Source organism: Macaca thibetana, chromosome 1 (assembly GCF_024542745.1).
Source record: "Macaca thibetana thibetana isolate TM-01 chromosome 1, ASM2454274v1, whole genome shotgun sequence".
NCBI classification, from domain to species: domain Eukaryota; kingdom Metazoa; phylum Chordata; class Mammalia; order Primates; family Cercopithecidae; genus Macaca; species Macaca thibetana.
Genome location: NC_065578.1, coordinates 51832774 through 51859082, shown reverse-complemented (window position 1 = coordinate 51859082; position 26309 = coordinate 51832774). Strand labels below are relative to the sequence as shown.

At 45.7% G+C, this 26309-nt stretch overlaps 1 protein-coding gene across 2 annotated transcripts; it reads right to left on the bottom strand.

Annotated features, from left to right (window-relative positions):
- Positions 1 to 1083: 1083 nt before the first annotated feature.
- Positions 1084 to 24094, bottom strand: SHISAL2A (shisa like 2A). 2 transcript variants are annotated; one of them, XM_050803668.1, is made up of 3 exons: positions 23580 to 24094; positions 14226 to 14365; positions 1084 to 1359 (listed from the first exon to the last, which is right to left on the bottom strand). In XM_050803668.1, exons 1-3 carry the CDS (start codon positions 23759 to 23761, stop codon positions 1109 to 1111), a joined length of 573 nt encoding a protein of 190 aa, XP_050659625.1. In that variant the 5' UTR covers positions 23762 to 24094; the 3' UTR covers positions 1084 to 1108. The 2 variants fall into 2 exon arrangements, 1 of the variants encoding a protein (XP_050659625.1); XR_007728716.1 differs by lacking the exons at positions 14226 to 14365; positions 23580 to 24094 and adding an exon at positions 9838 to 10091 and having other exon boundaries at positions 1284 to 1359.
- Positions 24095 to 26309: the final 2215 nt, after the last annotated feature.

The window sequence follows — 26309 nt, the reverse complement described above, 5'->3', positions numbered from 1 at the left end:
CAGATTAATAATAAAAATGTTAATAATAATAATAATAGCTAACACATAGTGCCTTCCATTTGTCAACACTTTTCTATGTACTTGCATGGACTCAGTAATTTAGTCCTTCCCCAAGCTCTATGAGGAAGGTACTACTATGATTCCAGCTTATATAGATGAGAGGACTGAGGCACAGAGGTTAACTAGCAAGTAAGTGACAGGGGCAGGATTTTAACCAGGCATTTGGCTCCAGAGTTTTTCAGTATTACATAGTTTACTGCTATTGTCCATTTGTAATTTAAAAAGTCTTTTAGCAGGATTACTATGTTATCATCCGTTGGTAATTTAAAAAGTCTTGTAGCAGGCCAGGTGTGGTGGCTCACATCTGTAATCCCAGCACTTGGGAGGCCAAGGCAGGCAGATCACTTGAGGCCAGGAGTTCAAGACCAGCCTGGCCAACATGGTGAAACCCCATCTCTACTAAAAATACAAAACTTAGCCAGGCATGCTGGCACACACCTGTAGTCCCCGCTACTTGGGAGGCTGAGGTGGGAGGATCACTTGAACCCAGAAGGTGGAGGTTGCATTGAGCTGAGATCATGCCACTGCACTCTAGCCTGAGTGACAGAGTAACAGAGCAAGACTCGTCTCAAAAAGAAAAAAAGTTTTCTAGTACTTTAACGTTTATGAAGTGAGTTCAAATCCATCACCTCACTGAACACTTGCAATAACCCAGCAAAGGGACCGAAGCTCAGGAAGACAAGGGACTTTATCAAGGCCACACAGTGACAGGGCCCACGCTCTGGAGCCTGTATTCAGTCTGATAACTATTCATTCATTCATTCATTCTTCTTTTTTGTGATGAGGTCTTGCCCAGGCTGGAGTGCAGTGGCGTGATCATAGCTCATTGCATGGAGTTGTTACTGATCATTTTTTCTAGGAGTCATGTCAAAGTTCCTTGGCCCACAATAGGCCAAGCAGAGCAGTATGGCAGGGTCCACAGCAGGGCTGGGTATCTTTGCTAGGAAAACCCCTCATTTATCCTGCTAGGCTCTAAAGTCCCTTCCCACTCCCACCTTTCACTGAAGAGACTCCAGAAGGGGATGGTGTGGAGACATTTATTGAATGTTTATGGGACTGGTCCACGTGGGTCAGGGTTGGGTACAGAGGCTTCCTCAGGGCTGCCTGGAATGTCACTGGTGGTCACTGTGGCCATGAAGCAATGATGGAGGAGGCGTTTGGAGTTCACAACCTGCCCCTCATTGCTCTCCAGCTGTGGGTTCAAGCAGGGGTAACTCTGCCGGAGAGGGCTCACTCTTGGCACTTCTGCCGCCATGCCTGTGTTCACACCTTGGCAGTCAGGAGAAACCTCTTCAGGGCCTGGAAAATAGCAAACTGAGGGTGTAGGGCTCTCTTCTTCCCCATCAGGATCACACCCCCCAGCTGACTTCTCTGGTGCTTACCTTGGGGCAGTGCATTGTGGTCAGAGCCTCAGAAGCATCATTTGTTTAACATGTATTTATTAACAATACACCACATCATGCACTGACAGCTGTCAGTGTTGCTCAAGAACTTGTAGTTTGGTGGAGGAAACAGACAAGAAACAATCATTAAGAGCTATGAAGACTTGACCTTCACCATAACCCTATGAGGTAGGTACTATTAGAAATCCATTTTATAGATGACAACACAGGATTACCACACAGCTAGTATGGAGAGGAGTGCTGGACATTTTTTTTTTTTTTTTTTTTTTGAGACGGAGTCTCGCTCTGTCGCCCAGGCTGGAGTGCAGTGGCGCGATCTCGGCTCACTGCAAGCTCCGCCTCCCGGGTTCACGCCATTCTCCTGCCTCAGCCTCCCGAGTAGCTGGGACTACAGGTGCCCACAACCGCGCCCGGCTAATTTTTTGTATTTTTAGTAGAGACGGGGTTTCACCGTGGTCTCGATCTCCTGACCTTGTGATCCGCCCGCCTCGGCCTCCCAAAGTGCTGGGATTACAGGCGTGAGCCACCGCGCCCGGCCTGGACATTTTTTAAACATAGATTGTTCTCGCTTTGAGAATAGATTCCATGCTTCTCTTTGTCAAGTGACTTATCTTCTCTCTTCCTCTTAAATCAAAGCTTGAAAGGAAGTCCACTTGGCCTTATTATTCTCTACCTTCCATTCACGACTTGTTCAGCTGCAACTTGCTTGGTTCTGCCCCCACTATACACCTTCAAACTATTTGTCACTAAACCCATGGTCACTTCTAAATCCTCATCTCCCTTGACTTATCAGAAATATTTAACATTATTTATTTATTTTAAATTTTACTTTACCAGTTATAGGACTCTGATTCTTTTTTCCTTTTTCTTTTTTTAATCAGGAGCATTTGACACAATTGAACATTTCTATCTTTCTAGATAAAATTGTATCAAGTGTTCAAGCCAAAAATTCGAGTCATCTCTCACACCTTCTATCTCAGCCCTTTCACAAAGCCAGGTCCTGCTGGTTCCACCTAATAGCCATCTGCAGTATCCACCCATTTCTCTCCATCCTCAAGGCTACCACCTTAGGTCAGGCTTTCATCTTCTTCTGCCCAGACCCCTGGGACAGCCTGCAGTGGGGGCCCTTCCATCACGTCCTCCATGCTGTAGCCAGAGAGATCTAAGATCTTTCTAAGATCAAGTGATCTTAGAAATCTATGTACTAAGTGATCTATGTTCTTTCTGAAAGCTTTCAATCTCTTTCCATTACCTGTGCTCCTTGAGATGGCATCTCATTGTGGCTTTAATCTGCACTTCCTTAATGACTAATGAAGTTGAACATATTTTCATGTGCTTATTTGCCACCTATATGCCCTTTTAAAAAAAACTATTTTATTTTGAGATAGGGTCTTGCTCTGTTGCCAAGACTGGAGTGCAGTGGCTAGAATATGGCGCACTACAGCCTTGGCCTCCTGGGCTCAAGTGATCTTCCCACCTCAGCCTCCTGAGTAGCTGGGTCTATGGGTGTGTAGCACCATACCCAGCTTTTTTTTTTTTTTTTTTTTTTTTTTGTAGACACAGGGTCTCATTATATTGCCCAGGCTGGTCTTGAACTCCTGGGCTCAAGCTATTCTCCTGCCTTGGTTTCCCAAGTTGCTGGGGTTACAGGCCTGAGCTACTATGCCTGGACATTTTAAAACATAGATTGTTCTCTGTTCCTCTTTAATGAAGTGTCTGTTCAAGTCTTCCGCTCATTTTCTAATGGGATCATTTGTTTTCTTAATGTTGAATTTAGGGTGTTCTTTATATATTTTGTTTTATTTATTTATTTATTCATTTATTGAGACGTATCACTCTGTCATCTAGGCTGGAGTGCAGTGGCATGATCTCACCTCACCACAACATTCATTTCCTGGGTTCAAGCGAATCTCCTGCCTCAGCCTCCTGAGTAGCTGGGATTACAGGCTTGTGCTACAAGACCTGGCTAATTCTTCTTGTATTTTTAGTAGAGACGGGGTTTCACCATGTCAGCCAGGCTGGTCTCGAACTCCTGACCTCAAGTGATCTGCCCACCTGGGCCTCCCAAAGTGCTGGGATTACAGGTGTGAGCCACCACACCCAACCAATCCTTATATATTTTGGATAAAAGTCCTTTGTCAAATATGTGAATATATTCTCCAGTCTGAGGCTTGCCTTTTCATCCTCTTAACAGGATCTTTCACAGCATCAAAATTTTGAACTTTGATGAATACTGGTTTATCTTTTTAAAAATGTATTGTGCTTTTGATGTCTTGTTTAAGAATTCTTTGCATAACCGCAGGTCATGAAGATTTTTCCCTGTTTTGTTCTAAAAGTGTTATAGAGTTTTTTGGTTTACATTTAGATCTTTTTTGAGATAAGTTTTGTACAAGGTGTGGGATCTAGGTAAAGGTTTATTTTTTACTTATGGAAGTTTAGTTGTTTTAACACCATTTATTGAAAAGATTATTCTTCCCCAGTTGAATTGGTTTTGCACCTTTGTCAAAAATCTGTTGGACAACCTTATGACGTCAGTCTACTTCTGGACCATATTTTGATCTATGCATGTGTCCTTCCCTCATCCAATACCACACTAACCTCATTACTGTTTATCATTGTTGTTATACAATAAGTCTTAAAATTGGGTAGTGTGATTTCCTCCAACTTTATTATTCTTTTTCAGTATTACTTTAGCTATTCTAGTTCCTTTGTCTCTCTATATATAAATTTGAGAATTAGCTTATCTATTAAACGAACAAACAAAAAAAGCTGCCATTTTGGCCAGGCACAGTAGCTCACACCTGTAATCCCTGTACTTTGAAAAGCCAAGAAGGGAGAATTATTTGAGCCCAGGAGTTCAAGACCAGCCTGGACAACATGGCAAGAACCCATCTCTACAAAAATAAAAAATTAACAGGGTGTGGTGGTCCCTCTCCAATTATGGGGGTCTGAGCAGCTGCCAGCCAAGCCTCAGGGGAACCCTAGGGGCTTCCAGAAGTTACAAGACCTTGGCTCAAGTCCTCATTCTGGTATTAAACATTGTGCTACTTTGTGCCAAACCCTTCTCTTCTCTGGATCTCAGTTACTACTTCATAAAATGGAATAGAAAATATGACTGGCCTAATTTTCTGTTTATTTTTCTGTGAATTCTTTTCCATTGAGCTCCTTGGGAGGCTGAGGTGGGAGGGTCACTTAAGCCCAGGAAGTTGAGGCTAGATTATGCCACTGCACTCCAGCCTGGGTAACAGAGCAAGGCCCTGTCTCAAAAAAAAAGGGCGGGTTGCAATTTTTTTGTTTACTATGTTGAGTTTTGCAATTCATGAACATAGTGTATCTCTCCATTTTAGGTGTTCTTTGATTTCCTTCATCAGCATTTTGTAGTTTTTTGTATGGTTGGTTATTTTTAGAGATGGGGGTCTCCGTCTGTTGCTCAGGTTGGAGTACAGTGACATGATCATAGCTTACAACTGAGCCTCGAACTTTTGGGCTCAAGGGATCCTCCCACCTCAGCCACATGCCATCATGCCTAGCTAAGCATTTTGTAGCTTTCTCTTTTTTTGAGACAGAGTCTTGCTTTGTCACCCAGACTGGAGTGCAGTGGTGTGATCTTGGCTCACTGCAGCCTCCGCCTCCTGGGCTCAAGCGGCCCTCCCATCTCAGCCTTCCAGTAGCTGGGACTACAGGCACACGCCACCATGACCTGCTTTTTTTTTTTTTTTGGTAGAGACCGGAGTCTCGTCATATTGCCCAGAATGGTCTCAAACTCCTGGGCTCAAGTGATCCTCCAGTCTTGGCCTCCCAAAGTGCTGGGATATTGTAGTTTTTAACATAGAGACCCTGCACATGTTTTGTTAAATTTTACCTAAGTATTTCATTTATTTTGGAGTAACTGTAAATGGTATTATTGTGTTTTTAGTTTGGGTTTCTAATTTTTTGTTAGTAGTATATATAAATACAATTGATGCTTGGTTTTGACTTTACTGTAACCTTGCTAAACACACTTAGTTCTTTTTTTTTTTATATGGAGTCTCGCTCTGTCGCCCAGGCTGGAGTGCAGTGGCACAATCTCCGCTTACGGCAAGCTCCGCCTCCGGGGTTCATGCCGTTCTCCTGCCTCAGCCTCCCGAGTAGCTGGGATTACAGGCACCCACCACCATGCCCGGCTAATTTTGTTGTATTTTTAGTAGATATGGGGTTTCACCATGTTAGCCAGGATGGTCTTGATCTACTGACTTCATGATCCGTCCACCTTGGCCTCCCAAAGTGCTGGGATTACAGGTGTGAGCCACTGTGCCTGGCCCAAACACACCTAGTTCTAACAGGTTATTTTGTGCATGTTTTATAGGGGGGATTCTTTGTTATTTAAGCTTTCATTTTAAGGCATTCCAACTGGTATAGGGATTTACTTCAACCTTCTCTTCAATACAAGAATCCCCTTAGCTGAATCCCATATTTAGCCTTTTCCTGATTACCTTCCATGGATAGAGGTGCTTTTTTAAAAAACAAGACAAAACAAACCCAAGGATTACAAATTTGTGAGTGAAATACGGCCAAGAGTGATGGAGTTGCTCTCTGCAGTGTTTCAGGTATACTCTAAATAAGTTCTACCTTTATTGACTCAACATCCGTCTCCCTGTGGCTTTCCCCACTGATTTCAGCTCTGTTCTCTCGATCCTCATAAAAATGTCTGATCCTCTTGTCCCAGAACAACCTTGCAGAGATCGGAGGCCCTAGGCTGTGAGCCCGGAGTCGCCTCTGTTCAAGGCCAACTATCCGCAGCTCTTTACCTAATCCTCACATGACCTGCTTCCCAGATCTGAGGTAGTCACCTGCCTCTGATCACCTGATTGGTCAAAGTCCATCTCAAATTATGGGGCTCTGAGCAGCTGGCCAGCCAGGGCTCTGGGGAATCCCCTGGGCTTCCAGGAGTTACAAGACCTTGGCTCAAGTCCTCATTCTGGTATTAAATCATTGCGCTACTTTGTGCCAAATCCTTCACCTCTCTGGATCTGTTACTACTTCATAAAATGGTGTAGAAAATACAACTGGCCTAATTTTTCTACTTCTTTCCCTTTGAACTCCAAGTTCTGAAGGATTCTGTCTACATAATAGACTGCATTTATTAAGTACTAATTTTTTCCATTCTGTATTAATCAAAAAGCTCTGATCAGCAGGAGAGCACCTATGTTAATTACCCCCTGGAACTGATATAATTCTAGCTCAAAGAGAAGAAACTTGGTCCCCGTAAAGCCTTTGCAATGTTGTAGCCAGGTGCAGTGGTGCGCGCACCTGCAATCCCAGCTACTCGGGAGGCTGAGGCAGGAGAATTGCTTGAACCTGGGAGCCAGAGGTTGCAGTGAGCCAAGATGGCGCCATTGCACTCCAGCCTGGGCAAGAGGGCAAGACTCCGTCTCAAAAAAAAAAAAAATTGTTTGGCCGGGCGCGGTGGCTCACACCTGTAAATCCCAGCACTTTGGGAGGCCAAGGCAGGTGGATCATGAGGTTAGGAGTTCAAGACCAGCCTCTGGCCAAGATGGTGAAACCCCATCTCTACTAAAAATACAAGTATTAGCCAGGCGTGGTGGCAGGTGCCTTTAATCCCAGCTACTCGGGAGGCTGAGGCAGAGAACTGCTTGAACCCAGGAGGTGGAGGTTGCAGTGAGCCGAGATCGCGCCACTGCACTTCAGCCTGGGTGACAGAGCGAGACTCTGTCTAAAAAAAAAAACAAAAACAAAACCTTTGCCATATTGGAGATTGCTCAAAAATTCCCACTGCTGTGTTTGGAGACCCTCAGGAAATTGAAAAACAAAGTTGGGAACCTACAGAATAGACAATAAAAAGTTATTTCTGAGATGTGATGGCTGCTGAGTTCTATCCAACTGAAAGTTAAAATAGATCATCACTCCTTTGCTTCCAGACCTTCTACTCTGTTAATGTGACCTGAGGTTCCACTCACTTTTTTTTTTTTTTTTTTGTAGCAATTACATCACATTTTTGGCTTATGCGGGAAGCTATTAAAAAAAAAAAAAAAAAAAAAAAAAGGTTAGGCCAGGTATAGTGGCTCACACCTGTAATTCCAGCACTTTGGGAGGCTGAGACGGGTGGATCACCTGGGGTCAGGAGTTCGAGACCAGCCTGGCTAACACGGTGAAACCCCGTTTCTATTAAAAATACAAAAATTAGCCAGGTGTGGTGGCAGGTGCCTGTAATCCCAGCTACATGAGAGGCTGAGGCAGGAGAATTGCTTGAACCCGGGAGGTGAAGGTTGCAGTGAGCCAAGATCACACCACTGTACTCCAGCCTGGGTAACAGAGGGAGATTCCATCTCAAAAAAAAAAAAAAAAAAAAGGTTTTTTAAAAAAGAAAATGGTATGTTTGAGATTACGAACATGTAAAAATTGAAGCACCTAATAATAATTAAAATGAGAACTACTAATTGGTAAAAAGCCTGCTATGTGTTTGAGACTAATTAAATACCAGTAAGCACCATTTCTAGTTTTTGCAACAACTTTCTTAGTAAGAATGATGGTACACATTTTAGAGTAAATTGAGGTTGAGAGAAAAATGACTTGCTTAAGGCCACACACTAAGAGCAGCAAGGCCAAGATTAGAGCCAGGCTTTCTGGCATCTCTGCTCAGCGCTGTGCCTTCTCTCCTTTCTCCAAGGACCTCTGTGGCCAGTCCCCCATTACCTGGGGTTCTCAACCCTGAACATGGGCCTAGCCTGTGGTGACCAGCTTGGAAAGGAGTTCTCAGGTTCCCCCCTGTTTGGAGATGAGTCAAAACAAACTCATCACTGACTGAGGCACGTTTGGTTCCTTGGTGTTACCTCTCAAGTATGGTTAATTAAAAAGCAGTGGGCTGTGAGGTGACGTGACTGAGCCTTCTGTGGAAGGTGGGAGGGGCTGATGAAAGTCATTCTGTAGTATAGGGACAGCTGCTGCAGGGAAAGGTCTCTGGGTGGGAGGCAAAGGCTTGGCCACCAATTGGCTGGGTGACCTTAGGCACATAACTGCCTCTCTCTGGGCCTCAGCTGCCCCATCTATACAGTGAGAGCATCAGACTTTATTTTTAGGAGCCTTTGAGTTCTAGTTGATGAGAATGGCTGACTAACAACCTCTTCACCAACACCTTTCAGAAGAGGATAAGAATTGTACTCTTTAATTTTCCCCCCAATGTTTTAGTATCTTATTAAAGGTACCTAGATATCACCTCTACACTAACCTCACTGACCTCATCTGCAAAATGGGAGTTGATAATAATCACCAGGCAGAGTAGTTGAGCAGGTTGAAGGGGATGATGTGTTTGAAGTCCTTAGCACAGTGCCCAGCTCAACAGTAGGAACTTAGTCACTTTTCTGATCTAGCCAGTTCCTCACAAAGTACCAGAATAAGAAAGTTATGGTCTTCATGGCCATCCCAAGTTTGGGGATGGGATGGGTGTGGGGGTGATGGGACAGAGTACAGAATGCCTGGGCAGGGAAAGAAGCCTGTTTCAGAAACTGCTTTTCCATTTACACTCTGCTCTTGCCAAGGCACTCCCCACCCCACCCCTGCCTCCATACTCAGAGATAAGGACCCCAAGGGACAGTGCAGTGATCATAGGTTTTAGAGTCTGGAAGATCTGGGTTGACATTGCCGTGACACATGCTCACTGGCTGTGTGGACTTAGTTCATCTCCCTTGGCTGAGCCTTGGTTTCCTCTGCTATAAAATGGGGGTAAAGGCCTCTTTCCATGTCCTATTGAAGCACGAGAGAGCAAACAGAAATGAAAGTCTGTCAACAGTAAAGCTCTGATGAATGTAAGATAGTGGGCCTATAACCGTCTCAGATGCAGAAGGAGGCTCCTGGGTTGCTGCTCTGGGTGCAGAGGGAAGGAGAGGACAACACTTAATGAAGAAGAAGGGGAGGAACTAAGAGCTGAGTTTGAGCAAAAGGCAGAGAGAGCCTAAAGCTGTTATTTAGTAAAAGGTCAGGCAATGCACTTTTCTTCTTAAAAATAAGAAGCAAAAAGCAAGAGGACATGCTGTCTCAAATCCTCGTGACTGAATAATCCAGCTGGTGGCTGAGCAGTGAAAAGCAGGAGGATGGTTTCCATTCACAGGGCCGAGGGATGAACTGTACTCCCCTTGAGCCAGAAAAGTAGGACCTAGGGGATGGGTAGGGTGGGGTGAGCCTAGGAGCACAGAGCACAAGCCAGAACATCCCACAGTCCTGCTCTAGGAGGATGGAAAGAGCAGGACTTTGGAGGCAGAAAGACATGTTTGATTTCCAGCTCCACAATCACAAGCTATGTATGACCCCTTGTGCAAATTATCTAAGCTCTCTGAGACCTGATTTTTGCATCTGTAAGATGGGTTATAATGAGACCTACCTCACTGGGATAGCTGGAAAGATTAGAGGAGATGGTGCGTGTGAAATTTCAAACAGTGTCTGGCACATTGTAGGGATGCCCTTTTCACAGCAACAGGGATAAGGAGAGGAAGGAGGGTGAAGGGGAGAGTTGGCTCTGTCACTCATTCGGTGACTTTGGATCTCAGTTTCCTCATCTGTAAAATGAAAGTAATAACATGATCTATACCCTACCCAGTTACCATAAAGAGCAAATAATATGGTACATTTAGAGCTAGTTCATTCCTTTTACCTATGGTATCACTATTTCATTATTCTATTATACCACAGTTTATGATCCATTCCTCTACCTATGGACATTTAGTTTCCAATGTGACAGGTTCTCAAGATGTCTGTCCTCTTCTAATGCAACTATTTCTTTAAGGTAGCTAATTAGAAGTAGAATTACTGAGTAACAGGGTATATATATAAAACTAACAATTATATAATGTTGATAATAACATATTGATAATTAATTATATAATAATGAAATATATTATATATAATTATATATAAATATATAATATATAATTATATGTGATATATTAGATATATTATTTAAATAGATAGTACCAAAATTCTCTATAAAGTGGTTGTACCAATGTATACTCTTACCAGTAGTATATGAGAGTATCTGCTTCCCCCACCCCCACCTTCCAAACTTCTCACTTTTAATATGATACATTTTTGGGCTTTTGCCAATGTAATTTTTTTTTTTTTTAATAAAGATGTTTCTTTTTTTTTTTTTTTGAGACAGGGTCTTGATCTGTCGCCCAGGCTAGAGTGCAGTGGCTGATCTTGGCTCACTGCAACCTCCACCTTCTGGGCTCAAGCAATCCTTCCACTTCAGCTCCCCAAGTAGCTGGATCTACAGGTGTACGCCACTACGCATGGCTAATTTTTGTATTTTTTGTAGAGACGGGTTTTACCATGTTGGCTAGGCTGGTCTCGAACTCCTGACCTCAAGTGATCTGCCTGCCTCCACCTCCCTAAGTGCTGAGATTATAGGTGTGAGTCACAGTGCCTGGCCTGGATGTATCATTTTTGAATTGCATTCCCCTGATTCTTAGTAATGTTGAGCATCTTTTCATGTGCATTGGGCATTTGTATTTCTTTTTTAACGAAGCAAATTTTTCTCATCTTTTAAGGTGTACTTGTATCAATCCTGCCTTGTTTTATATACAGTTGATTCTCATTATTCACGGTAGTTATGTTCTATAAAGTCACAGCAAACACTAAATTAACAAATACTGAATTATTGCTCCTAGGGGAAATACGAGGTTAGGTTCCTGTGAGCCTCTGGTCACATTTTTGTCAACTGATCAATATGTAACTTTGTTTTTCTATGTGTGTTTCTGTTTCAAGTGACCTTATTTAATATGTTATTGATTCATTAACATTGAACTCATGGCCAACAGCACTATAAGCTAAAATTCATGTCTCTAAAACATCAAAAACAGGCTGGGCATAGTGGCTCACACCTGTGAGCACTTTGGGAGGCCGAGGCGGGCAGATCACCTGAGTTCAGGAATTCAAGACCAGCCTGGCCAACATAGTGAAACTCTGTCTCTACTAAAAATACAATAAAAATTAACTGGACATGGTTGTGGGTGCCTGTAGTCCCAGCTACTTGGGAGGTGGAGGCAGGAGAATTGCTTGAACTTGGGAGACAGAGGTTGCAGTGAGCTGAGATCGCACCACTGTACTCCAGCCCGGGTGACAGATCAAGACTCCATCTCAAAAAATAAAAATAAACCAAAACAAAACAGTGAAATCACCAATTAAAAATAACAAAAATGCAAAAATCATGGCACTAAATAGACTGAGAAAAGGACACTTGCTTATACCATGAGAGCTGCAAAGAGAAGGCAGAGCATACCTTATTCACTATCACCTAAGATACATGTGTAAATCAAATTTTTTGCTACTCTGTGCATGCACACATTTACAAATGACCTCAGAATTGCCTTGAGTATTGATGTTGATGTTACAAGTAAATTTTAGCAAGTAGGCAAATTTGCAAATACAGAATTGGAGAATAATGAGGACTAATTGTGTATGTGTGTGTGCGTGTGTGTGCATGCGTAGATATTTAATGTGTAATATAATATCTTTGCAGTCCATCACTTTTTTTTTAACTTCACATACAGTGTCATATTATTTGTACTTGATGTAGGGACATTTGCTAATCTTTTCCTTTATTTTTTAGAAAATTATACATTTTATGCAAATTCCTATATTTTAATTAGTCTGTTTCTGGACTCTTTCTAGTCTAGGTTTTTCAACTTTAGTACTCTATTCTCTACTCTAGAGTTTCTCAACTGGTACTATTGACATTTTGGGCCAGATAATTCTTTGTTGCAAGGTACTGTCCTCTTTATTACAGGCTGTTAAACAGCATCCTTGGCCTCTGCCAATAGATATCAATGGTATCCCTTCCCCGATTGTGACAACAAAAAATGTTTACAGATATTGCCAATTGTCCTGGGGGAGCAAATTTGTACTCAGTTTAAAACCACTGCATTGCCCAATTCTATTTGTCAATTTCTGTGCCAATATCACAAAACTTGTATTTTTAAACAGAAATCCTATATTTTAAAAAATGTCCTGTTGCCTGATAGAGCAAATCCCTCCTCTTCTTTGTTTTCCAAAATTGTGTTGTTCACTCTTCCACCTGTATGCCTCTAGATTAACTTTAGAATTAATTTGACAAATTCCATGAAATATTTTAATTTATTTTTATATATAGGTTAGTTTAGGAAGAATTGGCATTTCTATGAATATTGAGCCTTTCTATCCACATACATGCCACATCTCCCATATAGTCTTTCTGTCTTTCATTAACCTTTATAATTATTCTCTATAAAAGGTGAAACCAGCTGTGTGCAGTGGCTCACACCTGTAATCCCAGCACTTTGGGAGGCCAAGGTAGGTGAATTGCTTGAGGCCAGGAGTTCGAGACCAGCCTAAGCAGGGTGGCGAAACCCCATCTCTACTAAAAATACAAAAAATTAGCCAGGTGTGGTGCTGCACGCCTGTAGTTCTGCTATTCAGAAGGCTGAGGTGGGAGAATCACCTGAGTCCAGGAGTGCAAGGCTACAGTGAGCCATGATCATGCCACTGCATTCCAGCCTGGGCGACTAGAGTGAGACCTTGTCTCAAACAACACAAAAAACGTTGAGGCCTCAACTGTCTCTGGTCTTCACCAGGCTGGGTCTACATGCAGACGTTTTTCTCTTCCCCTGCCACTGCCTCTCAGGTCTTTCTCACTCCAAGGGGAGCCAGCTGAATCCTTCCACCCTCAAAAGTGACCCCTCCTGCTTTTCGCTGCTCAGACACAGCTGGATTATTCACAGTCATCAGGATCTGAGAAGGATTCTTGTGCTGTTGCTTGTTATATTTTTATTGTTAACTTGGAAAGTTCGTGTTTACAAATGATGGCATTCAGCCCTCTCTTTCTCTGAGACTTGGCTACTACTACCTCCCCGATGCCTCCTGTCACCCTTCCTTCGTCTTTTTTTTTTTTTTTTGAGAAGCAATCTTGCTCTGTCACCCAGGCTGGAGTGCAGTGGTGCGATCTCGGCTCACTGCAACCTCCGCCTCCCAAGTTCGAGCGATTCTCCTGCCTCAGCCTCCAGAGTAGCTGGGATTACAGGTGCGCACCACCATGCCTGGCTAATTTTTGTATTTTTAGTAGAGACAGGGTTTCGCCATGTTGGTCAGGCTGGTCTTGAACTCCTGACCTTGTGATCTGCCCGCCTTGACCTCCCAAAGTACTGAGATTACACCGCACCTGGCCCAGAGACTTGTATCTTTCATAATACTTTTCAGGAAGTTGTCAAAATGTGTGCAAAAAAGGCTTGTGAAAAAGAAACACTTTTTTTTCTGGGCCCCTTAGAGGCTCTTGATAACCTATACTAATGAAGAAATGCGTAGTCTGGAACATCAGATTATTTTTAAAAAACACATACACACAATAAAAGTGCTTGTATTTCGTTTCTGATAAATTATGAGTTTGGAAGCAGCAAATTTTAACAATTAATTATATTTTCTTTGAGTTCATATTAAAATCAGTTTGCATTCCCCAAGGCTAACATCAAAACATCATCTTAGAAAATCCACAACATGGATTAACCTTTGTGTGACAAATGGAGTGTTGTCTACATTAAGTTATTTTGACAAACACTGTAAACATGAAGAGTCTGGGATGGAAATGTTTAGATCATGAATCTCCTGAAAAATGTGCTGCTGCTTCTGCATATTCCAGGAATAGTCATGAGGCAAATGTTCCAAACATCATTTCTACATTTCTCCCCACTGAAAAGGTGCTAGTTTACTGAATACAAGGACATCACCTGGCAACTTCCTTACCTGCTGTCTGTAAGCTCAAGCCCAGGTCCAACTTTGTGTGGGGCTTAGAGCTGATGAACAGGTAGCAGAGCACACAGGCGGTAACAATGAAGGTGAGAAGGACCATTGCTGCTACAGACAGGCCCACGAGAGCGCCAATGCTGGGGAGAGAAGACCACATGGGAGCTGAGAGTCAGGAAGGGACTTGGGAGGCAGATGTTATAAAAGTGTTGTAGCTAGGCTAGAATGAGTCTGCTGGGAAGAAAATGTACAGAATAAAAATATTTTTTTAAAAATTTAGGTCAGGCACAGTGGCTCATGCCTATAATCCCAGCACTTAGGGAGGCCGAGGCAGGCGGATCACTTAGGGTCAGGAATTCAAGACCAGCCTGGCCAACATGGTCTAAATACTAAAAATACAAAGATTAGCCGGACGTGGTGGTGGCTCCTGTAATCTGTAATCTCAGCTACTCGGGAGGCTGAGGCACTAGAATCACTTGAACTCGGGAGGCGGAGGTTGCAGTGAGCCGAGATCGTGCCACTGCACTCCAGCCTGGGTGACAGAGCAAGACTATGTCTCAAAAAAAAAAAAAAAATTAGTGTTGTGTTGTAGGAATCAGCTTTGACTTTTGTTTTATCCCTACTTATCTTAAACAAGCTTTCTATGCTTTAGCGTGGGAAAGAAAGTGCACCAACTATACGCAAAGGACTCACCAGCAAGGACTCATACCTGACCCCGCTCAGCAGCACCATCTCCTTCCCTCCCTACTTTCCTCACCTGCTCCCACCCCAGGGAGCTGGAGATGGTCCTAGGGGACCCCCATACTGCTGTTTCTTAAGAATCAAGACACATATAGTAGGCCTTAGTTAAAAGCCAGCTGTCCTTCCAGGCTTAGGTAATTTCTTTTCTTTTTGTTTTAAGACAAGGTCTTTGCTCTGTTACCGAGATTGAACTGCAATGTTGCTATCTTGGCTCACTGCATCCTCAACCTCCTGGGCTCAAGCAGTCCTCCCACCTCAGCCTCCTGAATGGCTGGGACCACAGGTGTGTGCCACCACACCCAGCTAATGCTTTTGTATTTTTTTAAGAGATGGGGTTTTGCAATGTTGCCCAGGCACTTGAGCTCAAGCAATCTACCCACTTTTGCCTCCCAAAGTGCTGGGATTACAGGCATGAGCCACCACACCTGGCACCCTGTCCCACCGCCCCCCTGTCCCCCGCCCTTTTTTTTTTTTTTTTTTTTTAAATAGAGACCAGGTTTTCTGCATTGTCCAGGCTGATCTCAAACTTCTGGCCTCAAGCAATCCTCTCACCTCAACCTCCCAAAATGTTGGAATCACAGGCATGAGCCAACTGTGCCCAGCCAAGCCTCAGGTAACTTCTGACCCAACCTCCATGGTTCTGCTCACCACGTCAGTGTCAACTCCATGTCTCAAATACCTCTCCACTGCTGGTCCCTCACCCTCTAACCTCACTGCCTCTGCCCCAGATCAGGCCTTGGTCACCTGGTCTGAAGGAAGAAACAGCTTCGTTTTTTCCTCCCACAACACTCAACACAACACTTCTGACACCAGATGTATGGGGGGTTTTCCCCCACACATCAAGCAATTCTCCAGCAGACACCAGCTGGGTGTCCTATAATTTGATTCAATTCTGGCACCATCTCTAGCCAAATAGTGTCAGCTCCCACAGGTTACGGCCTCAGTCCCACAAGACTCCCTCCTGCCCTCCCATACCAATTGCAAGTAGTAGGTTGTCACCTATACTTCTGACCCACCAGCTATAAATCAGTGTGCCCATGGCCCCTTTCTTGGGTTTGATTAATTTGCTAGGACAGCTCACTGAACTCAGAAAAACACTTACGTTTACCGGTTGATTAGGAAGAAGGATATTACAAAGGATGCAGATGAATGGCCAGATGGAAGAGATACATAAGGCAAGGTATAGGGGAGGGGCGTGGAGCTTCCATGTGGTCTCCAATCACACAACCCTTCAGGGACCTCCACGTGTTCAGCAATCCAGAAGTTCTCTAAACCCTGTCTTTGGGATTTTATTGGTGATCAACTCAACCTCTGGGCCCTCTCCCCTCCCTGGAGGTTGGAGTGAGGTGGGGCTGTAAGTTTCAGTGCTCTAATCACATGGTTGGTTTCCCTGGCAACCAGCCCCCATCCTGAGGCTCTCCAGGAGCCCACCGTGAGTCATCTCATTAGAACAAAAGATGCTCTTATCACCCAGGAAATTACAAGGAATTTAGGAGCTCTGTGTCAGGAACTGGGGGTTCAGAGATCAAATTTTAGAACGAATGATGCTCCTAGCCTCTCTATCTACAAGGGCTTTAGGAGCTTCAACTCAGTAACCAGGGGCAGAGACCAAATATGTATTTCTTTTTTTTTTTTTCTTTTCTTTTTTTCTTTTTTTTTTTTTTGAGACGGAGTCTTGATTCTCCTGCCTCAGCCTCCCCAGTAGGCAGGATTATAGACCTCAAGTGATTCCCCCGCCTTCAACCTCCCAAAGAGCTGGAATTACAGGCATGAGCCACCGTGTCCGGCCAAAACCATGTTTAATCAGCCTTATCCTTTCATTGTCTAGGCCCTGGCCTGTGGTAGGCAGTTGGTAAATACAGTTTGGTATCTACTATGCACTCTCCTAATGAGAAGGCATAGGTGGCATCAGGCTTTGACTTTGCCTACCCTTTCTTCTCTAGCTCTCCTGCCTATCTTCTTCCCTGACTCTGGCCCCAGACTCCTGCCCTTGCCACTTCTGCAGGATTTCGCTCCCTGTTAGTTAATGGCTAATTTCACTCAACCAAAACACCTGAGAGCTTTGAAGAGTCTGCCTTCCCATCTAAATAAATTATTGGACTCTCTGCAATGGAACAGTATAGCATATATAGAGACCTTATTAATGATATAGATGTTTTCAGGCAGGGCACTGTGGCTCATACCTGTAATCCCAGCACTTTGGGAGAACCAGGCGGGTGGATCACTTGAGCCCAGGAATTCAAGACCAGCCCAGGCAACATGGTGAAACCGCATCTCTACAAAAAATACAAAAATTAGCCTGTCATGGTGACTACACGCCTGTAGTCTCAGCTACTCAGGAGGCTGAGGAGAGAGGGTAGCTGGAGCCCAGGAGGTGGAGGCTGCAGTGAGCCATGATGGTGCCACTGCACTCCAGCCTGGGTGACAGAGCAAGACGCAAGACTCTGTCTCAAAAAAGCCAAAAATGTTTTCAGATCTTTTAGATTTTTTCTTTTTTTCTTTTTTTTTTGAGATGGAGTCTCGCTCTGTCGCCCAGGCTGGAGTGCAGTGGCACAATCTCGGCTCACTGTAAGCTCTGCCTCCCGGGTTCATGCCATTCTCCTGCCTCAGACTCCTGAGTAGCTGGGACTACAGGTGTCCGTCACCACACCTGGCTAATTTTTTGTATTTTTAGCAGAGACAGGGTTTCACCGTATTAGCCAGGATGGTCTCGATTTCCTGACCTTGTGATCCACCTGCCTCGGCCTCCCAAAGTGCTGGGATTACAGGCGTAAGCCACCGCGCCTGGCCTAGATCTTAATATCTAAGATAAGGGATAAATTTTTTTTTTTTTTTTTTTGAGACGGAGTCTCGCTCTGTCGCCCAGGCTGGAGTGCAGTGGCGCGATCTCGGCTCACTGCAAGCTCCGCCTCCCGGGTTCACGCCATTCTCCTGCCTCAGCCTCCTGAGTAGCTGGGACTACAGGCGCCCGCCACCGCGCCCGGCTAATTTTTTGTATTTTTAGTAGAGACGGGGTTTCACCGTGGTCTCGATCTCCTGACCTTGTGATCCGCCCGCCTCGGCCTCCCAAAGTGCTGGGATTACAGGCGTGAGCCACCGCGCCCGGCCTAAGGGATAAATTTTTATGAACTTATTGATAATATTCATTGAAAAGAGCAAGGCATGCTACTAATTACATGGCATAACCCCAATTTAACTAAATAAGTATACATATATACTTAATTATACACATGTACACAATCAAGGTTGATGGAGATACACCAACTAACAGGCTGTCTCTGGGCAGTTCAGGATGTGGATGTCCTGTCTGGGGCCCCTTGGATCTTATCAGTGTGGAATACTCTGATATTCTGGCCAAAGTTTCCTTCTTTTTTTTTTTTTTTTTCTGAGACAGGATCTCACTCTGTCACCCAGGCTGGAGTACAGTGGCACCATCATGGCTCACTGCAACCTCAACCTTCCGGGCTCAAGTGATCCTCCTGCCTCAGCCTGTCGAGTAGCTGGGACTACAGGCATGTGCCACCACACTGAGCTAATTTTGATATTTCTTTGTATAAACCGGGTTTCACCATGTTGCCCAAGGTTGTGTCCAACTCCTAGGCTCAAGCAATCTGCCCGCCTTGGCTATCCTGTCCAAAGTTTCTATTGCCAACAGCTGTTATCTCTTTGTTTGAGGGGTTTCTTGGGCCCAGAACAGGCTCCGTGGACACATTGGCAAGTCAATAGTACAGGATAATCAATGCTATCCTTACCCCACCAGCCCATGACCAATGACTGACAGAAATTGTTAGCTAAATATCCAGCTTCCTGGCCATCAGGTGGGATAACCCTGAGGAGTACATTCTACACTGGCTGGCAGAGTTTAAGCTCCAGTTACCTCTGGTGTAATTTGCTTAGTAATACACCATTGTTGGCTTCTTCCCCTCCCTGTCTCACTTTCTCATCCTCTATCAGTGATTTTTGGGATCACTTTCCACGTAAACTACTTGCCATCAAATCCTCATCTCAGAGTCTTCTGGTGAATCCAAGCTTAGACACTGGATTACTCATGACTTCTTTCTCTTTTTGTTTCTCTTGTGCTTTTCATATTTTTTACATTGAGTATGTAGAGCTTTTCAGTTCTTTAGTTACTTTAATTAAATGTTGTTTTCTTATTTGAGATACACTTACTGTTCATAGGGCTGTTATCTGGGAGACTTGTGCTTTGCTTGGGACCCGTGTGTGGGACAACGCTGGGTACCTGGATGGAAAGGGGCCTCTAAGAGAGGCCCTTTGAGGAGTGAGGGGGAGAGTTTTGTTTGTCCCCGTCTACCATTCTTTCTCCAGCCTTCTTGTCCATCCTCTTCCATGACTCTGGGGTGATATGTCCCAGATGGGAGGTCAGTCAGGGGGCAGACACTGTCTCTGCTGATCTGTCCTGGTGACAGAGGAACCAAACTCCAAGGACAGAGTTGGGAACAACAGGGTAGGCTCCAAAGAAGGAAAATCTGTGCTTAGCATGAGATGAACTTCAAATGATCAGAGTCATCCCATGGTGAATGTACTGCCTCAAGCGGGGATGAGTCCCTGTCATGGGAGAAGCTTGTGCAGGACACATGAATGAGTTACATCTTTCAATGAAGTTAGAGATTCCTACCCTGGGTAGGAAATTGGATTAGAGAGCCTCGGGCCTTCGAGGATTTCACTGTTCTGACTCTGAAAGATCAAAACCCACTGTGACTCCTAAGAAAGAATTGGAGGGACAGCCTAACAACCAAGGGCTTTGGAGTCAGGTAGTTCTAAGTTCAAATCCTGGTTCTGCCAACTGAAAAATCACTTTACCACTCTGACCTTCATTTCCTTCATTTATAAACGTTTCTATCTCACCAGGTGGTGGGAAGGATGAAATGAGGTGCTGTAGACACGGTCTGACCACAAACTCTGCCTTCCGGCAAGGCTGCTGTCTTCTGGCTCACACCCTGGTAAAAAAACAGAACTAGTGATGGAGGAGGGTGTTTGGCAAGTGGACCAGACAGTGTGACAGCACCAACTGCTTCTGCACAGGGTGTCTTCACATCCTGAGGCACAATTTTAAAGATAGCAATTCTCCTTGAGCACTGTCTCTCCCAGGAAACAGTGCTTACCTGGAGATTTTGATGTTTTTAAGGACTGGCTTTCATGAAAAGAGACAAATGGAATTTACAGCAAAACAAGGTCTCCACCCTGCAATATGCTCTGTTAGGAGCATGCCGGAAGAGTTATTTCAAGGTTCAGAGCACGTTGATGTCCTAGACATCCTGAGGACTTTCAGTTCCTCTCCTGCACTTTGCAATTGTCTGTGGTATTTATGAATCACATTATGTCTGAGTCCAGGAAGAGTCACCCTAGAGCCTTTTAGCCACTTGGGGTCACAGAATGGGAACACACTGACATGGGATGCGACCTCAGAGATCAGCCCATCCAAACCCCAACGAGAGCATTGTCTGAGCCACTAAAGCATGCCACGTCAGAGTTTCCAGGGCAACGGAAGGGACCACAAGGCACAAGAGCTGCAGAGGGAAGAGGCTAGTGGAAGAGGGAAGGAGTCCTGGCTGGGTGCTGAGAGAATTACTCACCTCTGTGTCCCCAGGGGCCAGCACAGTGCCCAGAAGACACTAGAGGGTCAGTGAGTATTTTTCAGATCATCTGAGTGGATCAGGTTATAAGAGAGATTCAGACAGTAGTAGACAGGACAAGCCAGGACTTGGGATGAGACAGGCCTGAGTTTTCAACCCAGCTCTGCCATTGCCTCTCACTGGGACACTCCCAGATAGTAACAACCTCTCTCAAGTTTTCTCTTGTGTAAAATGAGGAGAAGTGCCAGGGTTGTGAATGCGTGAGAGCATCTAACCTTTGGAGAGTCTTAGGCAATGTTCTTTAAATCTCAGTCTGCTATGATATTGCTAGGAGATCTCGGACAATTCACTTCCACACTGAATTTCACTTCCCACACCTATGAACCAAGGAAAGGGAACTCTTTCATTGAGCACCTACTATATGCACTGGTCACTTTCATGTGCGTTATTTCTCTTAGTTCTTACAACAATTCCATCACAAATATCTCTATCACCATTTTAAAGTTGAGAGAAAATACCAGAAAGTTAAATAACTTTTCCAATGCACCTACATAATAAGTGACAGGTTCTGACCAGCCCCAAAGCTCCACACTGTCTCTGTACTTACAAGGGAGGTCAGTACTGTCTTATTTCAACACCTAGCTCAATGCTAACTACATAGTGGGCCTTCAACAAAACTTCATTGTTTCACTTTAGGTGAATGCTGTGAAAGTGCCCTTGCGAGTATTATCACAGTGAGAGAAATCTGATACAGAAAAATTATCACAGTGAGAGAAATCTGACATAGCTGACTCCATCTTGCATCTAACTTTCCAGCTGTCTTTCTTAATTCCTGGGCACAGGCCAAGTTAACTGTAAGAGGAATTTAGTTTATAGTTTAACCCTAAACCAAAGATGATAACAGCCCCTTCCTAAAACTAACACCCTCCTTGCTCAGGGACTGCAACTGCCTTTGTTAAACTAACAAATTAACCACAAGGTTAGAATTGTTGGCTCAGGAGTTGCGTAGCTGGAGGTCACATGATTTGTAATCTCCTCAACTCCTCTTACAGGAGGAGTTGTAAAACCTAAAACTGGTGTTTGAGGTATCTTTCAGACCTTGCATTTTGATAGACCAGTTGGTGCCACCTGGACTAGTAACCCATACTAGAAACTGGCTCAACTGGTTTTGTGAGCCCCCCTACCCAGCAACTGACTCAGCACAAGAAGGTAGCTTTGATCCCCCACAATTTTATCCTTAATCCAACCATTTAGCATTCCCTATTCCCTAGCCCTGTCTGCCACCAATGCTTGAAAAACTATAGTCTCTGAATTCTCTGGTGGGGTGGGGGGTGGGGAATGAGGGTGTGGATTTGAGAATTATGTCCTACTTTGCCACTTGGTTGGCCCTGTGATTATTAAACTCTTTCTTTGCTGCAAAACCTGTTGTTCTCAGTGCATTGGTTTTTCTGGGCAGCAAGCAAAATGAACTTGTCAAGTGATTACCGTTATATCTCTAAATAAACTGTGAGTTCCTCAGGGGCAGGGAATAATTGATTTTTGTGTCTCCAATGCCTTGCAAAGTGCCTGGCACAAAGTAAAGGCTAGAATGAATGAATGAATGAATGAATGAATGAATATACGGATGAACAGAAAATACATTAATATAATTCCCTGGGTTATAGATAGCACAAATGTGTAGGATCTGATAACCTGGCCATCTGAAAATCATTTAGAATTGTGGATCGAGTCACCTAGAAAAAGCAATAATATTTGTAATTGTCATTGGCATATGTCAAGTTGATTTCATCTCTGTTATGTCATTTGACCCTCACCACTGCCTTAGTCAGAAATCAGGGCAATGATAGATCATCCTGCTGCCCATTTGATAGATGAAAAGCCAGAGACTTGAGAAGTTTTGGTGGCATAGGATGCTGTCCTTTCCCACCCAGAGGGCAGCAGCCTCTGCTCATATACCTCCAGGAACAGGAAAATTGCTAACTACTGAGATGGTCCACTAGATTTTTGCTGATGTCTGTTTCCCAAAGTAGTCTGAGGATCAAGTTCCATTCTCCAGGTGAGGCCTTTGGAGACGCAGAGGGATTGAGACCTATTACCCTCTCAACCCAACACTTAGGTTCCAGCAATGCAACCCCTTCCCTGAACAAATGGGGAAACTGAGGTCCTATGGGTGGAGATTCAACACTTCAAATATGGCCTGAGCTAGCTTCTGCACTATGCCATTGTCTCGTGATGAACTTGGAGGCAGCTCTGCCTCCCGAGTCTTCTGCCTTAGCTTGAGGATGAGGTACATCCCCAGCACTCACCACAGGGCTTGGCACACACTAAGTGCTCAGTAAAGAGTGCCCGAAAGAATGACTAAATGCAAAAGGGAACCAAGGGTTGACGCTGGGCTGAGGCTGGGGTTGGGGTGTAGCACCAGGCAAGGGTTAAGGCTGGAGGCTAAGGTTTGGATGTAGGTCTAGATATTAATAATATTTGGAGTCAGGATGTGGGAGAAGAGCTGAGGTGGGATTGCAGGCAGGACAGAAGAGGAGGTTGGGGATGGTGATAGAATAAGGTCTAGGATCAGTACTGGGGAGTGTGGAAAGTCAGGGATAAGGCTGGTGTTGATATTAGGAAGGGCACTTTGGTGGATGATGATTGGGGTGGAGTTAGGGCTGCCTGTGAATGTTTGAAGATGGAAGTTGCTATTAGGGGGAGGCTTGATATGTGATTTGGGATTGGGATGAGGGTGGTGATGGATCGAAGTTTGGGGTGGGGATAGAGTGAGGATTGTTTTGGGTTAGAGGAGGGGGAAGTCCGAGCATGGCTCTAAATAATGGTTGGGGTCAGGATGAGGAAATCCAGCTGAGATGGGGTTTCAGGGGGTAGTAGGGTTGATGATGTGGGCATGAGGACGGTAAGGGCTGAAGATTGCTGCTGATGTTCAGGTGGGCACTCGGATGAGGGCTGAGTTTGGGGTGAGGAGCTGAGACTGGAGTGGGGATCAAGGTAGGGTGAGGGCCAGGGCCGGTACCTGAGCCACCACATGTAGCTGTGCTCATAGGGGAAGAAGCTGTGCGGGTCGTCGCAGCAGTACTTGTGGTCGCGGAAGCCGCAGCAGAAGACAGCGGCCGCCTCGCCCCCCGGCCGCGGGCAGCTGAAGCCGCGCACCACCTCCTGCTCTGCGCTCACGTAGCTCGTGCAGGCGCCGCTCATTGCGTCCCGCGCCCGGCCCGCCGCCACCTCGGGCCACCAGACGGCCGGCGAGAGCCCGGCGGGGAAGCGAGGGACCGAGCGAGAGGGAGCTGAGCCTGAGAAAGCAGAGACGGAGAGACTGAGGGGCCGAGAGAAGCCGACACAGAGACAGAGACAGCAGCGCAGGGCCGCGAGGACCGAGCGGCTGCCAGGTGCGCAGCCCGCGCGGAGGGGAGGCGCGGGCGGGGCGGGCGGCGGCGGCGGGCGGCGGCGGGAGTGACGGCGGCGGGAACGCGGCGGGAGCCGGAGCGGACACGGGGAGCTGGGCCGGGAGCCTCGTGCTCGCCCGGCTCTGCCTGCGCTTCCCGCCCCCGCCCCCGCCCCACTGCGCTCCTACTGCCTGCACGAGGGCGCTGGGTGCGCGACGACAGCACGACGCGGCCAGAGTGGCGGGGCGGGAATTCGAGGCCAGGGCGCGGGCGCCTCACCTGCACCCAGCCGGCGCCGGGAGTCTTGGGGCATTCGGGGCTGGGGCAGACAGACAAGACACCAACCGGCGACCACACGGCGGGGTCAGTGAGGAGAATGAACACAACCTCACCCAACTTCCGCAACAACCCAGGGGCCCGGGGGATGTTCGCAGCCGTGTTATAGGTGAGAGCTGAGGGCCAGAGAGAAGCTTAGGAGTCCCTAAGCCCATGAGATTTTAACCAGGGGCGGCCTAGTAGGAAGTCCTTGCGCTTTCTGCGGCTTTCATGGTGCCTCTTTTCCAGCAGGCTTTTAGATGTCCTCGTCTTCTGGAGTCCCCGCTAGTCTCTTTCGCTGAGAGCTAGCTCGTGCACGGACAATGTCCACACTCTTCTGTTCATACTGCCTGCCACTGGCCTGGGACAAGGGGCCGAATATGGGTGTGGACGGGCCCAGATGGTAACCTCCTTCCCCACCCTGACCAGCAAAGCCAGCAGACCTGTCCATTTTGAAAAATTACTTCCAGAGAACAAGGGCAGTATTTTCACTGGCATCAGAGAACCATAGACTGAAGGGGCTCTCAGTGCCTTGGCTTCCCCCGTGTACCCTGTTGCCTTATGCCACGTGGAAGGGCTTCATACAGCACCTGCAGTGCCTTAGCTCTACAAAATTCACAGCAGTGGGTAGGGTAGGAAATAGTTACTGTGTTGCCTTGGGCACCCCCGATTCCTTCGCGCTTGCTTTGGACGTGTGGGGAACGGGCCATGGGTATCAGGAAATCTGGGCTCCAGCCCAGCTCTACCCCTTCCCTGCTGTTTCTCTCTGAGCTTCGGATTCCTTGTCCTCACCCAGGCCAGCTCCTCAGATGCTGATTGTGCCGCTTCCCTGACCTGGGCCCTAGGGCCCCTGAGAGGGATCAGATCTGGGTCTGCTGTTGAGAAACACAGTCTGATGGAGGAGTCAGACTGACGGACTATCACAGCACAGGGCGGTAAAAAGGGAGATGCAAGGACCTGAACACAGAGGGGCACCGTCTGAGGAAGCAGGGGAGGGCTTTGAGGGAGGTAATGTCCTCAAGAGTCACTGTAAAGTCAAATATGAAGGCTGGAGGGAACTGTTGTTATCCTCCAGAACATTCCTCCCCTGAGCTGTGGGTCTGTACAGACTGGGAGCTGGAGAGCCTACACTAATGAGGGTGCACTTCAGCCTCTTTATTTATCAGATGGAGAGTACAGGGGAGGAATGCTCTGGGAGGGAGTGGCTTCCTGGAGGCCTGGAGATCAGCTGGGAGGAAGAAAGCACTCTGCCCTGGCTTTTGGCAAAACTAGGAAGCCTCCAACAATTTCCAAAACCCTCTCCCAGCCAAGAAGTAATTTGTTCCTCCCAACAGTCCTCTGGGGTGAGCCAAGCAGGGGTGAATGTGCCTGAAATAACAAGTCCAGTGCCACACAGCGATCAATGGCCCAGGCAGGGCTGATACCCATGTCTGTCTCACATGTACCCCTTGGCAGTCTGATGAAACCTGTGAACCCCTATTCAGAATAATGTTTTTTTTGTTTTGTTTTGTTTTTTGTTTTTTGTTTTGAGATGGAGTCTCATTTTGTCACCCAGGCTGGAGTGCAGTGGCACAATCTCGGCTCACTGCAACCTCCGCCTCCAGTGTTCAAGTGATTCTCCTGCCTCAGCCTCCCAAGCAGCTAGGATTACAGGCACGCGTCACCACGCCTGGCTAATTTTTGTATTTTCAGTAGAAACAGGGTTTCACCATGTTGCCCAGGCTGGTCTCAAACGCCTGACCTCAAGTGATCTGCCCACCTCAGCCTCCCAAAGTGCTGGGATTACAGGTGTGAGACACCACACCAGGCCACAAATAATGCTTTTGACTAGAAAAAAAAAATTATTTAGGGTTACAAGGGATACCAATTATATTGAATCATGATTTAGTCCTAGTTTTTAAAAAGTGTCAGTAAGATCTAGAGATGAGTCTATTAATTACTATACTTTTGAAGTGGTGAATGAAAATAACTAGTATTTCAATATGTCTCTGCTGTAATACAATATGAAAATATCTGTGATTTCTATTGGTGACAAAGTCACAAGT

Bases quoted from the DNA above. Each gene is read 5' to 3' on its own strand.
- SHISAL2A (XM_050803668.1), bottom strand. From the start codon at position 23,761: ATGAGCGGCGCCTGCACGAGCTACGTGAGCGCAGAGCAGGAGGTGGTG. The intron at 14,366-23,579 runs GTACCGGCCCTG...TTCTCTCCCCAG, and splicing joins AGCTACATGTGGTGGCTCAG to CATTGGCGCTCTCGTGGGCC. The intron at 1,360-14,225 runs GTAAGGAAGTTG...GCTATTTTCCAG, and splicing joins CTTGAGCTTACAGACAGCAG to GCCCTGAAGAGGTTTCTCCT.